The sequence below is a fragment of the Tiliqua scincoides genome, chromosome 5 (genome assembly GCF_035046505.1).
Source record: "Tiliqua scincoides isolate rTilSci1 chromosome 5, rTilSci1.hap2, whole genome shotgun sequence".
NCBI lineage: Eukaryota > Metazoa > Chordata > Lepidosauria > Squamata > Scincidae > Tiliqua > Tiliqua scincoides.
In genome coordinates this window covers 137,064,593-137,081,125 of record NC_089825.1, presented here as the reverse complement: position 1 = coordinate 137,081,125, position 16,533 = coordinate 137,064,593, and the positions used below count along the sequence as shown (strand labels likewise).

Sequence of the window (16,533 nt, the reverse complement as noted above, 5' to 3'; positions counted from 1 at the left end):
GCATCCGTTTTGCTGTAGTGGCCCGGAATGGCTCCCCAGGGGAGGAAGAGGGGCCACTTGCAAGGCGTGTTGGGCTCCCTGCAAAACGTAGTGCTTTACACCTCCTCTAGTTACACTACTTCTGTCAGCAACAACAGAGGAGGAGGAAGGCAGAGGTACCAGGTGCACTACATGGGCATTTGGGGAGAAGAGCATTTGGGGCGTGAGGAACACACATGGGGGATCCACTGAGTTCTGCCACACTTGCTGACATCTTTTGAATAAGGCATTGGAGGGAAAGGAAGGGCAAAAGGCTGTGCTTTATTATAAAGGGGGAGGGAGAAATAAAGGAGGAGAAGGAATGGGAGTCCGGTAGCCCAAGCAGAGCACAGCTATGAATTGGGGGTGGTTATGAATGGGCAATTCCCTGAAAGACACATCAGGAGACATTGTCCATTTCTGGTGGGGGTGAGTCACTTGAGACTAACTGCATAAGTACTTATGCACATTTCTAAGAACATATTCCTGGCCACTTACTATTAAATGACATCACTTCCTGATTAATGACATCACTTCCGGCCCTCAGTAACGTAATGGGGAGCAGCGGCCAAAAGCCACATGGGTCAAGGGAGCCGCAAGCTGGAGAAGCCTGAGAACCGCTGCTTGAGCCCATTACATTCAAGTGTTCAGGCAGATCACTGCTGTTTTAGCTGACCAGCACTGAGCTATTTATTAAAGGAAGAATGACCAGCAATCTACAGTATATGGTCTGAATATCATAACATTCTTTGTGTTCATGTACGGACAGTCACGGCCTCTTTCTGTGTGCAATGACAACTGCCCTGCAGGTTATAGCAGGACCAAGAAAGAAGGGAAGCCCTTTTGTTGCTATGACTGCCTTCCATGTCCTGAAGGAAAGATTTCAAATTGGACAGGTAAGAAGTTATCTGAATAGAGTTTTGTTCATCATCATCATCATCATCATCATCATCATCATCATCATCATCATCATGTTGACTATGAGGAAATAGGCCCACATCACAGAGTCATTTCCCTGATTGTGAAAAAAAAGTTTGCATGTATGCAGTCCTGGGGGAAGAGAGCTGCCGATAAGGGCATCTCCACTGATACAGCTACTGAAACATTTCAGTTATGGTAACTAACTTCCCAAGGGAAAAAAGAAATTGGATTTTAGAAAAACACAGATATGATGGACAAGAATGATCCTGGCTGCTGCTTTCGGAAATCTAGGGAGAAAATTTACGTCAACTTGAGTCAATGGGGAGACTTATGAGACAGATTCCTTCTGGACGATCGCAGGGCATGGCTTCTTTCAAAGCTTGACAAGGATAAAACTGCAGTTTTCAGAAATGGATCCTGCAGACCTTAGACACATGTTGGTTACAGAAGCACAGCTAGAGGGGATGCAAAGCACTAAGTTTTGGAGGGAGCCTCACCGCGCCGTGCAAGTAACCTCTCCCCCCTCCCCTTCGGAACCATTCTGGGCCACTAGAGCAAAATGGAGATGTACGCCTGGCTCCAAAGTGGAGGGGCCACTTGCGTGGCACAGTGAGGCTCCCTGCAAAACTTAGTGCTTTGCACCCCCTGCACGTTAACTGCAGCGCACCAGAATTTCCATGTGCCAAAAACTATTCTTATTTTCTTTCCCAGATGTGGATGAATGTTTTCAGTGTGCTGAAGATCATTATGCAAACGAGGACCAGAATTCTTGCAATCAAAAATCTATAAACTTTGTGTCTTACGAGGAACCTTTGGGGATTGTCCTGGCTGCTCTTGCACTTTCCTTTCTTTCCATCACCATGTTGGTGCTTGGGGTCTTCATCAAGTACCAGGATACTCCTGTAGTCAAAGCCAACAATCGAAACCTCACCTATGCCCTGCTCGTGTCCCTCCACCTCTGCTTCCTTTGTACTTTGCTATTCATTGGCCAACCTGACAAGCTCTCATGTTTGCTCCGACAAATAACTTTTGGCATCATCTTCTCAGTGGCCGTTTCTTGTGTGTTGGCCAAAACCATCACTGTGGTCCTCGCTTTCCTGGCCACCAAGCCAGGGTCCAGCATGAGGAAATGGCTGGGAAATAAATTGGCAGTCTTCCTGGTCCTTTCCTGTTCCTCTGTTCAAGTCTTCATTTGTACGGTGTGGCTGGCAACCTCCCCTCCATATCCAGACGCTGACATGCACTCAGTGGCTAAAGAAATTGTCCTGCAATGTAATGATGGCTCAGCCACCATGTTCTACTGTGTCCTGGGCTATATGGCTCTCCTGGCTCTGGCCAGTTTCACGGTAGCCTTCCTAGCCAGGAAGTTACCTGACGCCTTTAATGAAGCCAAATTTATCACCTTCAGCATGCTGGTGTTTTACAGGGTCTGGATGTCCTTTGTGCCAACCTACCTGAGCACCAGGGGGAAATTCACAGTGGTGGTGGAGATCTTTTCTCTCTTAGCCTCCAGTGTTGGCTTACTGGGCTGCCTCTTTTTCCCCAAATGCTTCATTATTATCGTGAGACCTCAGCTGAACAACAGGGTACAGCTAACGCTAAGAAAGTGTTAGGGCATCAAATGTATACAAGAATTTGTCGTTATGCTACAATATATGTATCATTTATAACTGTACAATTTTAATTAGTCCACATTGTATAGATGCTACACGGCATTCAACCAATAGATGGGGTGAATAATGAAACCTAATGGAATGAGATTCTTATTATTTATCAGCACAAAGGTGGGAAATTGGATTCTGGTGCTTTTTCCCCTTGCACCAGTATGTGCTAGATGTAAATTGCTTTTCAATGCTCTTTCTTTTTGAATTTTACATTGTATTTTACGTATTTACCCATTTGGGTCTTTAAGCCTCCTTGGGCTTTCGTAAAGGAGGAAAACAAACAAACAAATGCAATTTTGCCTTTACACACTGACAGGATGTACCCTTCACATAAGATGTGGGCTGACTGTATGTTATGTAAATAATCCATTCATGTACTCATGTACTATCGTTCTCGTGTATTATAAATAAACTCAGTAAAATTCACTCATTCATATCAGTTCTGTCTATAATGTATTCATTTATGCAAATTTATTCAGATTTGAAAGGTAAATTAAGTCTTTATTTTCCTGGCCCCTGACCCAGTGTCCGAGAGATGATGTGGCCCTCCTACCAAAATGTTGCCCATCCCTGTTCTAAGCAATGGGATTTAACAGCCCAATCCTCTGGGACCTCAGCACCGGAGCTGTAGCCCCCGGGCACATTTGTGCCACCTGGAAGTAAACTGCACCAGTGGGGTGGCTTGTCGCATCCCGTTGATGCTGCACTCAGGGTGACAAGATCCAGTGGAGGACGGAGAGCCCATACCTTTAACCATTGTATAGTAAATCTGGCAGGAGCAGCTTTTTAAGCTCTTTCATGTTGAGCTGCACCTGTCAAACTTATCTCTCCTATACATGTGGCGGCTGGGGGAGGGGGAGGCAAAGGCATTTCTGGGTGGGGGGCAGAACAGGGTGTGACCATCAGAGGCCTCCTCTACCAAATTCCAATTCAGCTTGGAAGGTCAACACAGGGCTTTTCAAGTCTGCCCCAGCAAAACAGCCATGCTTTCTTCTCAGTCTGGGATGTCAAACAAAAGGCCTGTGGGTCAAATGCAGCCCCCCAAAGCGATTTATCTGGCTCCCATGATAACTGAGCTCTCCCAGTGTGACAACTGGGTCCTCTCTTATCTTTAAAATATGAACATGATTTGCAAATTTTCCCTTTGATCATTTGCAGCTAATATGTGCAGCTCACATATCTTCTATGTGAGAAGAAAGTGTTTATTTCTGGCCATCATCTGCTTTATGATGTCACTTCCTGCTTAATGATGTCATTTCAGCACTCAGCAGGCACAATGAATGCTAACTTCAGCCCTCTGTATGAAACAAGTTTAACACCCCTCTTCCAATTAGACATTCTTGGTCCCTTAACCAGTATGCTATATTCACTTGAGTGACAGGATAACCATGCCCTGGTCCAATTTGTTCCAGTATTGGACATTTGTGTGCTAACATACGTGTATTTATATTAGACATACTTTTTAAATTTAAAAAAGCAAAGGTAGGAGTGAGGGTTAGGGCTGGAATAAGAGGCTTAGGATATATAGGGTTTGTTATCCAGTTATCATTTGTTTGTTGCCCATTTATGCAAATGTAAAAAATCAGGACACAAAAAATAGACTTGAAGGCATTGCCCCACCCTTTGCATGGGAGAGGTCCATCGTGGGTGTGATGTGCTGCTCTCCCACACCAGGTGATGCAAACCCTTGTGACGCCACTGACAGGGATGACAAGAACTGCAATGCATTTGGCCAGGAGATAATCATCCAGGACCCAGCTGTCCTACTACCACCCACTTTTCTTCACAAGTAGGAAAACCCGCTTTTCAAAGTCTTGCAAAAATGTCTTGCTACGGTCTCATAAACATATTTTCTTCCACAATATCAAGAGAACCTATAATTCTGAGGAGGCGATAATGTCCCTTGTGGTTATCAAATTACCCATGATTAAATCTTGTGTTTTTGCTTCCTCCTCAATTTTCCAAGGGACATCTAGTGGTGACTCATAAAACTACAGACTTCAACTACAGGATGTTATTAATACCCACGGTGCAGTTCAGACATGGTGCAGAATCACACTGGATTCTGTTGGTCTGTTCCCTAATTGTTTACATTGTGCCATCTGCACTTCTATTCTGGGGAGCGAGTGGCCATTTATGTCCGCTGTGCTATTCCAGGATGCACAAATGAAAGGGGGGAAACAGAGGAATTATTGACATGTCTTAGATGCTGCAGGGCTGATTATTTCCCTGCAAGATGATTGTATTCTTGGTATCAGTGTTTCTGATGCTGCCACAGATTGTGTGCGAGGTTCCTATTGCGAAGTGTGCCATCGGTAACCCTCTTGCTATTCTCCACAAGTATTACCAGGCAGGAGACCTCGTCATTGCTGGCATTCTTTCCCAGATCTACATATTTTCAAATGAGATCACTTTCGTGAGACATCCATCACAGGAACTCTCTGATCAACACATGTAAGGGGTGTGTGTGTGTGCATTAATTGTATCCTACAGATGTGATGGTAATATCTTCAGGCAAACTGGTTGTAGTTTGGATCTAGTTTCAGAAGGTAGAGGATATTTGGAAATGAACCTTTATCACTTGACGTCCATTGATTGTCACTCTGTCACTGTTGCTGCAGAATGACAGAATGTATATTTACCTCTTTTCTTTTCTGAAAGACTGCCTTCCCTAGTTTCAGAATAACAATAATGATGATTATCCTCCCTTTTTTTCTTAGACAGTTATTATAGATCATCGAGGTGAAAGGCTTTAACACTGAATCAAGAAACCCCTGTATGCTGAAAAAACAAATACTGTGATCTTATTTACGTATGCTTGTCATGCTCATTGCAGGTTCCTGACTCAGAATTATCAGCACATTCTGGCCTTGGAATTTGCAGTCAAGGAGATCAATGCAAATCCCTTGATTTTACCCAATGCCACTCTGGGCTTCCACCTCTATAACAGCCACTTCATTGAAAGCTGGATCTATCTTGCCTCAGTAGAACTTCTCTTTGGGTGGGGCAGAATTGTGCCTAACTACAAGTGTGGCAGAAAAAGCATTCCAGCGGCTGTCATTGGGGGACCTACCTCTATGGTTCCTCTACATATGGCCACCATTCTGTGCATCTACAAGATTCCACAGGTAAGATGTGGAAGTTAGCAAAGCAGATGAAAGCGAGATGAATAAAATGTTTTTTTAGAGCTATGTCACTGGGAAACCTTTGGGTCAGGTGCACTATAAGTAAAGTTCCAAGAGAGACGGTCTGTCTAATGCACCCTTCAGCGAATATGCTGCCCTCTATTCCATGTTGTGAATTTGATTCTTGTCTGTTTAGATACAAAGGAACAGCAGAACTGGAAACGCAGCCCAGGAAAGGAATTGGAGAGTGTAGATATGCACCATGTCCTTCCAACAACCATCTAGGTGTCCAACAAACCTTGGCAGTCTAACAGTCTTCTAGTACTCTATTGCATGTTGCTAATCCACAGTGTACAGTCTTTACATCAAAATGCCTTCTGAAATTCTGCCTTTATAATTCCATCATATTGATCCAAATAAGTATTATTTTGACTCCTTCTTCTATATTGTCAATTGCAACCTTTTTCATCTCCTGGCACACTGGCAAGTTGCTAAAATTGTTTAGCATCGGTTTTTTGCCCATTGACAAGGCACACCATTCTGTTGGTGATGGGCTCACTTTTCCCAATGACCCTACTAATAAATGACCATCTCCCAAAGTCCCGTGGCATGCCTGTGGACCCCTCATGGTGCACCAATGTGCCATGGCACAGTGGTTGAAAATCACTGTTTTTGGCAAGTGCATCAGTATAAACCAAAACATATGCATAGAGTTTATTTTGAAACTATATCTTCCCATCCCCTTTTTCAAATTATCTTTAGTTTCTGTATGGCTGTCCTCCGGTGATGAACGACAACACTCAAGTCTTCTTCCATCAGATGGTCCCTGCTGAAGCCCATCAATATAGAGGGATTCTCCAGTTACTGTTACATTTTGAGTGGACGTGGATTGGAGTGGTTTCTCATAATGAAGATAATACGGAGGTATTTATAGACAACGTGCTTGCTGTGTTTACCCGGAGAGGCATCTGCTTTGACTTCATAACACGATTTCCAGCCATTTCGTCATCTATTCCCAAAATGGTGAGCGATGGTTTCCAAACAATCAACGCCATTATGAGAAGCACTGCCAATGTTGTGCTTGTATATGGAGAAATTCAGGCCACAATGACCTTGAGGATGCTGAACCACGTTGCAGATTTTGAGGGTATAGCAGCAAATATCAAGGGTAAAGTCTGGATTATGACAGCCCAGATGGAGTTCACATCATTTTCCCTCCAAAGACAATGGGACATTGATTTCCTCCACGGCGCTCTGTCTTTTGCCATTCACTCTGAAGAGCTACTTGGATTTCAGAAATTTATTCAGCTCAGAAATCCTGCCTCCCAAAAAGAAGATGGCTTTTTCTGGGAATTCTGGGAAAAGGCATTTGAATGTTCATTCCCCAGCTCTGTCGCAAATCAGGTGGGCAGAGAGATCTGCACTGGAGAGGAGAAGCTGGAGACTCTTCCTGGGTCTGTGTTTGAAACCAGCATGACTAGCCACAGCTACAGTGTCTACAATGCTGTCTATGCTGTGGTACATGCTTTGCATTCCATGTATTCATCAAAATTCAAAAACAGAGCAATGGCATATGGATGGAGAGAGAAGATCCGAAATCATCCACCATGGCAGGTAACGGTGAACAAAAAGATTAGTGGATGGGGATATCTCCCACAAGAAGAAAGTGTTTAGGGAGATTTAGACTAGAAAGAAGGTGCCTGGGGGAGGGGGCATAATTGAGACATGTGATATTATGCATGGGTTGGAAAGAGTGGGTAGATTGAAGTTCTTGAACATCTCACACAACTCCAGAACTGGATGGCTGATTGCGAGAGTGGGTTGAAATCTAGAGTCCCCTCCTTTTCAACAGCCACATTGCCATAATGAGGACTAATTCACCCAGTTTTCTCTCCTACTCATGTCTGCATCTTGTTATCCCCCTTCACCTTCCGTCAGCTCAGGGGCAGGAGGCAGGGGAGATGGAAGAAAAGGGACTAAGGCAGTAGTTCTCAAACAGTGGGTCCTGGACATGCCAGTGGGTCATAACCTACTTTTTGGTGGTTCATGAAACCCACAGGGCAGATTACGCTTTGTTTTCAAGGGCTGGACAAGCTGCTGCTGGAGGGGGAGCTCTGATGCCCCATCAGCATCAGGCAGCAGCCTCTAGGGCCTCTCAAAAGTTTGAAAACCACGGGACTAATAATATAATATAATATAATATACAGTATTTATATACCGCCTTTCTTGGTCTTTATTCAAGACTTTATTCAAGGCGGTTTACATAGGCAGGCTTATTAAATCCACGCAGGGATTTTTACAAATTGAAAGAAGGTTCTTTCTTTCAAGAACCACTACATACAAGATGTTACGCTCCGATCTGGTTTAACATTCTGGCCTCCATCCTCCCACGCTCCGAGCAGATGGAACAGCTCAGCTGCAGCTTGCCAGCTGCTTCAAGGTCGCACGGTGCCGGTGGCCTCGAACTGGCGACCTTGTGGATGTTAATCTTCAGGCAAATGGAGGCTCTACCCTCTAGACCAGACCTCCTGCCTTAAAAAGACTAAGGGATGGAATCAGATGGGAGGGTTGAATGAATCCATCATTCCTCAGTTCAGCATGTGCTTTACAGAGACAGAAAGCGATTCCAAGTGGATACCCAGAATTTCTTGGAAAAGGAGATAGTTCTTGCAAAATAGGCACACTCCTTCATTTATTATCCCATGCACAAGGCAGCATTTGCTTTGCTTTTAGGTTCATGTTAGTTCTCTTCTAAACCTGCTAGTAGGGTGTTGTCCTGATTGTCTCTGCTGTGTCTCTTTCTGGAATTGGATTTTGTTCCTCTGAAAAGTGTCGTGCACATAGAAGCACCTTCAACAATACAACACTACTAGCTTGCATTCATTGGTATTTTATTGCTACTACCACGACCACCACCATTACTAAAAGTAGCCTGGATAAAGCTTTTAAAGATCTGCACCCGTGGAAAGTGTGTTAAACCGGCGCAGGCTACTGCAAAAGTGCATTCAAGCATTTCACAAGAGTGCAGGAAACCGGCACGCCAGTAGGAAGGCCAGAGCCTTCCTGCATGTGCTGGGAGAGTGATGGAGGCCTGCTGGAGCAGGTAAACCTGGAGCAGGGGACAGAATAGACTGGGGCATCTGTGAGTTGAACATGGTGGGGGAGAGTGGAACAGGGAGGGGATGGGAGTGGGGGTGGGCATATTGGGTCCAGGAGGGGGTTGAATTGGTAACAGTGAGCACCGAATCCTGAGCCCCTCTCTGGGCCTGATCCACCTGCACAGATCGGTGTGCTAGCAAATATCACGGGAGCAGGTCAGAATGGGCCCATTGTGGCTGCTGAGACATACCCTGGAGCACGGGGATAAATGTCCTCTTACCCCAAAGAGACCACCAGTGCCAAAAATTCCCCACAGGATGGTAGTGTAGTCCGTGCCAATGCTGCTACATCACCATGTGGGGATTTAGTTAAGTTCGAGCTCTTCATCCTATCCCTCGATTGTCAAAGATGAACACACTCTTATGTATTAGTATGTCTTGTGCCTCCTTTGAAATTCTTCTCTGTTGTGGTTCCTTGTAGCTCCACCACTATTTGAGAAACGTTGCCTTTAACACCACTACTGGGAAAAGGATTTCCTTTGATGAAAATGGGGAATTATTAGCTGGATATGATCTTATCAACTGGGTCACATTCCCAAACATGTCTTTTCTGAGAGTCAAAGTTGGAAAAGTAGACCCAGTGACTTCCACAAACAAGGGGCTCACCGTTCATGAGGATGCCATTGTTTGGCCCAGCAGGTTTAACCAGGTGTGGTATTTGAACTTTTCAAGTGTATCTTATAGATTCCTCAGTGATGACTGCTGCCCAGTCACCATTATAGCCACTGAGGCTTGAGCAGCTGGTAAAGTGAAATTTTTTTAACGTAGGTCCTGATGTTAAAATGTTTGCGAACCACTGCCTTGGAACAATGCTTTATGCTTAGTTGGGTCAATACCACAGGACTTCTTGGCGATAAAAGCATGGCTGCCAAAAGCAGCCTCTGAGAAGAGCTCCAGTTACCAATTTTGCCATGTCATCAATATGAATCAATAAATATGTTTTCAAGGTTGAAACCTGCAAATGAGACTATGGGTGCAATCCTGAAAGTGCCCTGGAACGGCACACGTCCCTTGCGTTGGCCCATCAGTGTCACAAAAGTGTTGTAAAGCACTTTCGCGCCACTGGGAGAGGAATCCTATCCTCATTCCAGGGCAGTCTGTAGCAGTTCTGGGCTGCTAGGATCAGTGGCAGAGATTTGAGTAACCCCATTAGGGCTGCTGCCGCCGCTTTACCTGGGGTGAGGGAAAGCAATTCCCCTTACCCCAGGCTGAGCCGCTTTCAGTCCTAACCCTACCTTGGATGTGGGGCAGGCCCGCCGGCCTACCTGGTCCAGGGTAGGTTAGGACTGGTCTGCATGAAACTTAAGGGGCATTTTGGGTTAGCCTTACTTTAGGATGCCAAGTCTATTATAACAGGAGCAGGAGCTGTAAAGTGATCAATTTAGCAACTGACCAAAAAAAACGCCAGGGTGGAAAAGCAAAGCCAATTGTAATGCATTTGTAACAAGCATGAAGGAGCAGAAGCAAACTGGAACCACTTGATTGCTGGTTTTGCAGGTGGAGCTGTTACTCATGCCCAGCCCATTCTTGAGACAGTGAAGTCCTCCTGGCTCCCCATCACACATTAAGGCAGGACTGGTGGGGTGCACAGGTAATGATTGTGGGGAAGCAGAGCCAGTAGCAGACCATCTTCTTTGAGAGATGTTTATTCCCAAAACACATCTCATGATGCTGAAATATTCCCCACTCCCATTTCCCAGCAGGTACTGCCCCTTTCAGTGTGCAATGACAATTGTCATTCAGGTTTCTTCAGGAGAAAGAAGGAAGGGGAGCCTTTTTGCTGCTATGACTGCCTCCCGTGTCCAGAAGGGAAGATTTCAACTCAAGACAGTAAGATATGTCATGTCCACATCAACATATGTATAGGCAGCATCTCTGTATCAGATTGTCCAAATCAGTAGAGTAGCTAGAGGGGGTGCAAAGCACAAAGTTTTGCAGGCAGCCTCACTGTGCCATGCAAGAGACCAGTCTTCCTCCTTTTTGGAGCTGTGCTGTGCTGCTAGAGCAAAACCTAGGCGTGTAGAAAGGCTCCAAAGGGGAGGGGGCAGTTTGCAAGTCACGGTGAGGCTCCCTGCAAAACTTTGTGCTTTGCACCCCCTCTAGCTACACTACTGGAACAGATAAAAATGGCTCAAATTAGAAAGTGTTGTTAACTGGTTGTCACACCTGCTGTCTGATAAGACCATAAAGCACACTGTACCTGCTGAATATACTCTTTTTACAGCAACGTGCAATGTGAATTTACTCTTTTACTCCACTTGATAAATCAATCGTCCATCCGTCAATATTTTCTGTATTGTTCAATCAATCAATAATAATTTACAATGGACATTGGTGCTGTTACATAAATAATAATCCACAATGTGTTGTTAGTGTTAACTTCAAATATTGCCATCCATGGTTAACTGGAATCGACCAGATCACATCCCACTAAATTGGGGGGAGGAATTGACCCCCATCCCAACTGCAAAAAAATCCTTTCAGTTTCAAATTAGCAGCTTTGATTCCAGATTCTGTATTATGAATGCTTAGTTAGAGCAGTGAATTGTGTATGTGGCTGTCATATACTGAAACCAGCTCTTGTTTTCCAGACACTGATAATTGCTTTGAGTGTCCAGAAGATCAGTATTCAAACCCTGGCCAGGATTCCTGTGCTCCAAAAATCATCAGCTTCTTGTCTTATGGGGATCCATTGGGAATTGGTTTGGCCACTTCAGCCCTTTCCTTTTCTTTCATCACAGCTTCTGTGATGGGCATCTTTATGAAGAACAAAGACACTCCCATTGTCAAAGCCAACAACCGGAACCTCACCTACGCTCTCCTCATATCTCTCTTGCTCTCCTTCCTTTGTGTTTTGATCTTCATTGGACAGCCTGGGAACATAGCGTGTCCACTTCGACAAACTGGTTTCAGCATCATGTTCACAGTGGCTGTTTCCTGTATATTGGCCAAGACCACCATTGTCATTTTAGCTTTCATGGCTACCAAGCCAGGCTCGAGGGTGAGGAAATGGGTGGGGAATCAACTGGCCAGCTCGATGGTTCTTTCCTGCTCCCTTTTTCAAGCCACACTTTGTACTGTGTGGCTCTCAACATCCCCTCCATTCCCAGATGCTGACATGCACTCAATCACCAAAGAAATTGTCCTGCAATGTAATGAAGGTTCAGCTCTCATGTTTTACTGTGTCTTGGGCTTTATGGGCTTCCTGGCCATTGTTAGCTTCACTGTGGCTTTCCTAGCCAGGAAGTTACCAGATACTTTCAACGAAGCCAAGTTCATCACCTTCAGCATGTTGGTCTTTTGCAGTGTTTGGTTGTCCTTTGTGCCAACGTACCTGAGCACCAAGGGGAAGTACATGGTGGCTGTGGAGATCTTCTCCATCTTAGCTTCTGGGGCTGGTTTACTATTTTGTATCTTTTCCCCAAAATGCTTCATTATAGTGCTGAGGCCTGAATTGAATGAAAGGGGGCAACTGATAAGAAGAAAGGAATATAATATCTAAAATATGTGGACTAGTTCCAGTTAACTGTTTCTTATCAGAAGTTAGTCCAATGTACTTAGTGGTGAAGTGTTGTAACCTTGATGGTACCAATAAATGCCCAACTGGGGATGTAGACCTCATTTCTGCAGTTCCTCCCATGCAGTGAGTTAGAACAGCATTTCACAAACTGTGGGTCCATGTGCCACATGTGGGTCACAACTCCGTGCTGGGTTACAGGGTTGTGTTTTTGCTCCCAAATGCTATATTATCCTAATGAGGCCTGAGCTGAACATGATAAAGCAGTTCATGGGATGAAAGAAGTAATTAATTCCGAACACCATTAACTCTGTCCCTGTGAGATTTTAAAGAGATAGCATGGCAGGTAAAAGGCCTGTTATTCACCACCAAATCCACATTAAATATTTCTGCATCAATGTTCTTGATGTGTTGATGCATTAGTTTCCTAATTCTCACGAATGGGAAAATCCAGCACAAAGTAACTCAAGTCAAGTCACAAGTCTCCATCCCCCTGTTACTTGACTCAAAAATGGGCACTTTCCGAGTCGCCGAGTCACCCTTTTGCAATTTTGAAGTCAAGCCACTCCCTTTAAAAACCCAGCCGTGGGAAAAAACAGTGCTGCTGCCGGGATGTGTGTGTTGGAGTTCACTTTAAACACTTACCTGCTGCTCCATCTCATCCGTAAACAGGGCAGGAGGGGGTGGGACGGACTGCAAGAGATCCGGGACAGAAGAGGCAAGAGGGAAGAGGGTCACGTGCAGCTTGGCGGTTTGCCAGGACGACCTGATCCTTTGCAGCTCTACTCCAAAGCAGTCCCACTGAAGCTGGTCATTCAATGAGGATTCCTCTCCCCACCAGCCATGCAGTGGAAAACATGATCACTATGAACTGCCTCTCCTCCCCCCCCCCCCCGCTTCCCTGCCTCCTCCCTGGGCTTTGCCAGACAATCATAAGGCAAGAACCCTCTTGGGCTCTCCCTCCTGCCATTCCTCAGCCAAAGAAAATATCAAACCTCCCATCCTTTGTCCAATGAGCATCGATTCCTTCCTTCCTTCCTAATCAGAGATGGGCAAAAGAGCTCGCTCCCACCTCCCCCCTCCTGCTCAGATGCTAAGCAAACATTAACCCTTCTCTGCCTCCCTGCTGCTCACGGTCAGAATGCTGGGTTCTGGTGGCATGAGAACAGAAAGCAAGCATACCCAGGCACAGGCAGACTCCAGTCAGCATGCGTGGGGACAAGTGCCAAGTCAGGGCGCCCTTGACTCCAGTGTTTTTCTGAGTCTTCCATGTGCGACTTGAGTGTCAATGACTTTGAAACCATTTCATTCAAATGCAGAGACACCACCTTATCATTCCATCACAATCCCTCAATCCTTTGCCAATTAAATTTAACAGTGCAATCACTGTATTCAAAAGAGTCTAGTTAGTCACCAATTAATGCTTTCTAACATCCTTTTTGCTGCTAATTTATTGATTTCCAGCCTCATTCTCTATCTGTTCCTAAGTTGATTTGACTTAACATAAACAACACATAGGATGATTCCAACCAGTGCATTTGACAGATGACACAGGCCAACACACATTTTGCTTCCTTAAACATTACACCAATTCCTGCATATATTTAGGGTGCTGATTCCAAACATGGCATCCGTTTAGCCCTATCACGTCTAGTTTCGGAGATACGGCACAGCCTCTTTAGTGAATGGTTCAAGCAGCTTCCTCATGAGTAAGCCTACACCATGGCTTCCTCATGAGGAAGCTGCTTGAACCATTCACTAATGAGGCTATACTATTTCTCCAAAACTAGATGTGATAGGGCAAAACGGGTGCCATTTTTGTAATCGGCACCCCAAATTCATATCAAAGCACCATAAAGTTTGGGAAAAACTTTCTGACCCTCAATTTTGTAGGCCTGTGTAATTTTTTGATACCTCTTCTCTGTTTTTAGCAGCCCTCCTCTATTTGGGGTTTTGGAGAAAGGAGGAATCCACTAACCCTCGTAGCTAATCTCCATGGTGTGCTAGGGATCTTTGGGGCAAGTTGGGAAGCAGAGGACAGGGCAAGAGGAGGGGGGTCTGGCTGGGCTGCAGAAAGGTTGGGGGCAAGTGGGGATGCGGAGTGGCAAGCAAGAGCCTTGCCCAAATGGTTCTTTCTCAGGGGCCCAGTGGGATGTGGCAACCATGTTCACCCTATGCTTCCTCTTACCTTTGGCATGCTGGCCGTGCCAACCCCTTCCTGCTCCTCCTGGCTCCCTTTGCAGTGCACCAGAGGGCAGATCGGCAAAGCAGTGCTCCCAGCATGTTCCTCACTCCCACTTGCTTCCCTGTGGAATATAATACACAGGACTTCCCATGTCCTTTAGTGAATTTCTTCAATGAAAATGGACCAACAGGCAGCAACATGGACACCTCTATGTATTTCACTGTGTGCTGCATGGATAAAATGGATCGTAGCAGCCAGCATGTCTGACACGGGTGTGGCTGGAGCAGAAGCAATGCTGGTGTCCCTTTATCATGCTCCTGTATCTGGTACCTGGAGCGGACTGCACGTCCCACCCCTTATTGCTATGCCACTGAGTCAAGCCATCTCGCTTGCTCACAATTATTTTTGACTATTTTTTACTTACCTCCTGTTAGGCCACTCAATTTTCCCGCTCACTTATTGTTCTCCATGGACCAAGCAAGCCATTTTGCTGACACAGGTTGGAGGAGAGGCAGGAGCTGTTCTGGGATGGGAAAAATGGCATAGGATCCTGGAGCAAGTCACTGCCACCAGGATCCACCTCCCCCCTAAATTGCCCACCAAGTTTGTGGCAGCAGCTCCAGCTGGGCCAAGCTGCAGCGCAACCTTTGCACCTTTGCTGGGCCTTTTGCTACAGCACTACACTCATCTCGCTGTCCTAAAAGGTCCATAGGATTGGATGATAAGGCACTTGAAGCAGTTCATAATATTAAAACTACTTTTCAGTGAAGATGTAAAAAGCAGTATTATCTCAGGTACTTGATGGTTTCTAAAGAAACGCGGGTGTTCCATGGTCCAGGCTTCTGCAAAAATTTTACATACTATAGGCCAGTATCTATGGTAGATTAGGAAGCCACAAGACGTAAACTTAGTAATAATTATTGGGTGGAAAGTTGTACCATAACAGGGAGGGGGAAAGAAAACAAAAATATATAATGAAATAAACTGACACAGCCATATCTGGAACACAGAGAAGCAGAGATGCATTAGAATTTGCAAATGTGCTCACAGCACTCTTACAGAAGGAGAGACGCAAGCACTTGTTTCTCTACAGATATTCATCATCCAATTTTTAATACTTTTCAGCTAGTATACCGCTCGGTGTCAGTTTTGAATCATGAAACGGAGGCTGTTCTCATTCACCAGATGTTTCCAAAGAGTGACCATCAACATAAGGGTCTTCTCAAGTTGCTGCTGCATTTCAGGTGGACATGGGTTGGGGTGGTTTTTTTACGTAATGACGGTGGAGAGTGCTTCGTTCAGAATGTGCTCCCCACATTTTCCCAGGAAGGGATCTGCTTTGCTTTCATCCATGCCATGCCCAAAGTATCATTCTCCAGTGATGCCCATGAAATGTTTGACTTGTGGCTTGGAACATATGAAGCAATATTTGGAAGCACTGCCACAGCTGTGCTCTTATATGGTGAAATTCAGACCCCATGGGACCTAAAGACCAAATGTTCACCACTGCTGAAGATGCCATTGTGTGGCCAAGCATCTATGACCAGGTAGAGATTTCAACTTTCAAGGTGTAAGAATCCCTTTCACCAATTTGCAAGCTGTTCTTCACCACACAGCCTGTACCCATCTGCATTCAAATCATTCTATCTCTGTATTCTGTTAATCAGATGAAGTTGATCCAAATTCGGATTTGGTATTCCACATCTTCGCTTAGAAAAATGTTATAGCTGAGTTGCTTCACATGATTTCATGATTCTCATGAATGGCAGAATGTCTCACAGAATATAGCAGCTTTTACTTGCAAATACTGCTTCATTCATTCATTCATTCATTCATTCATTCATTCTAGCCGGAACCCTTGTGGTTTTGGAGAGCAATTTTTGGTGCCTGGGCAATCCTACTGATAACTGAGGAATTTTATCTTATACTAACAAGCAAACAGGAC

At 45.0% G+C, this 16,533-nt stretch overlaps 2 protein-coding genes across 2 annotated transcripts; both read left to right on the top strand.

Annotated features, from left to right (window-relative positions):
• Positions 1-775: 775 nt before the first annotated feature.
• Positions 776-2,552, top strand: LOC136653783 (vomeronasal type-2 receptor 26-like). The gene is made up of 2 exons (XM_066630663.1): positions 776-914; positions 1,651-2,552. Exons 1-2 carry the CDS (start codon positions 776-778, stop codon positions 2,550-2,552), a joined length of 1,041 nt encoding a protein of 346 aa, XP_066486760.1.
• Positions 2,553-4,839: 2,287 nt separating this feature from the next.
• LOC136653782 (vomeronasal type-2 receptor 26-like) lies at positions 4,840-12,388 on the top strand. The gene is made up of 6 exons (XM_066630662.1): positions 4,840-5,057; positions 5,554-5,731; positions 6,491-7,342; positions 9,308-9,535; positions 10,590-10,716; positions 11,478-12,388. The coding sequence occupies exons 1-6, from the start codon at positions 4,840-4,842 to the stop codon at positions 12,386-12,388; spliced, it is 2,514 nt and encodes an 837-aa protein (XP_066486759.1).
• Positions 12,389-16,533: the final 4,145 nt, after the last annotated feature.

Bases quoted from the DNA above. Each gene is read 5' to 3' on its own strand.
- LOC136653783 (XM_066630663.1), top strand. From the start codon at position 776: ATGTACGGACAGTCACGGCCTCTTTCTGTGTGCAATGACAACTGCCCT. The intron at 915-1,650 runs GTAAGAAGTTAT...TTTCTTTCCCAG, and splicing joins AAAGATTTCAAATTGGACAG to ATGTGGATGAATGTTTTCAG.
- LOC136653782 (XM_066630662.1), top strand. From the start codon at position 4,840: ATGATTGTATTCTTGGTATCAGTGTTTCTGATGCTGCCACAGATTGTG. The intron at 5,058-5,553 runs GTAAGGGGTGTG...CCTCTATAACAG, and splicing joins GAACTCTCTGATCAACACAT to CCACTTCATTGAAAGCTGGA. The intron at 5,732-6,490 runs GTAAGATGTGGA...AATTATCTTTAG, and splicing joins GCATCTACAAGATTCCACAG to TTTCTGTATGGCTGTCCTCC.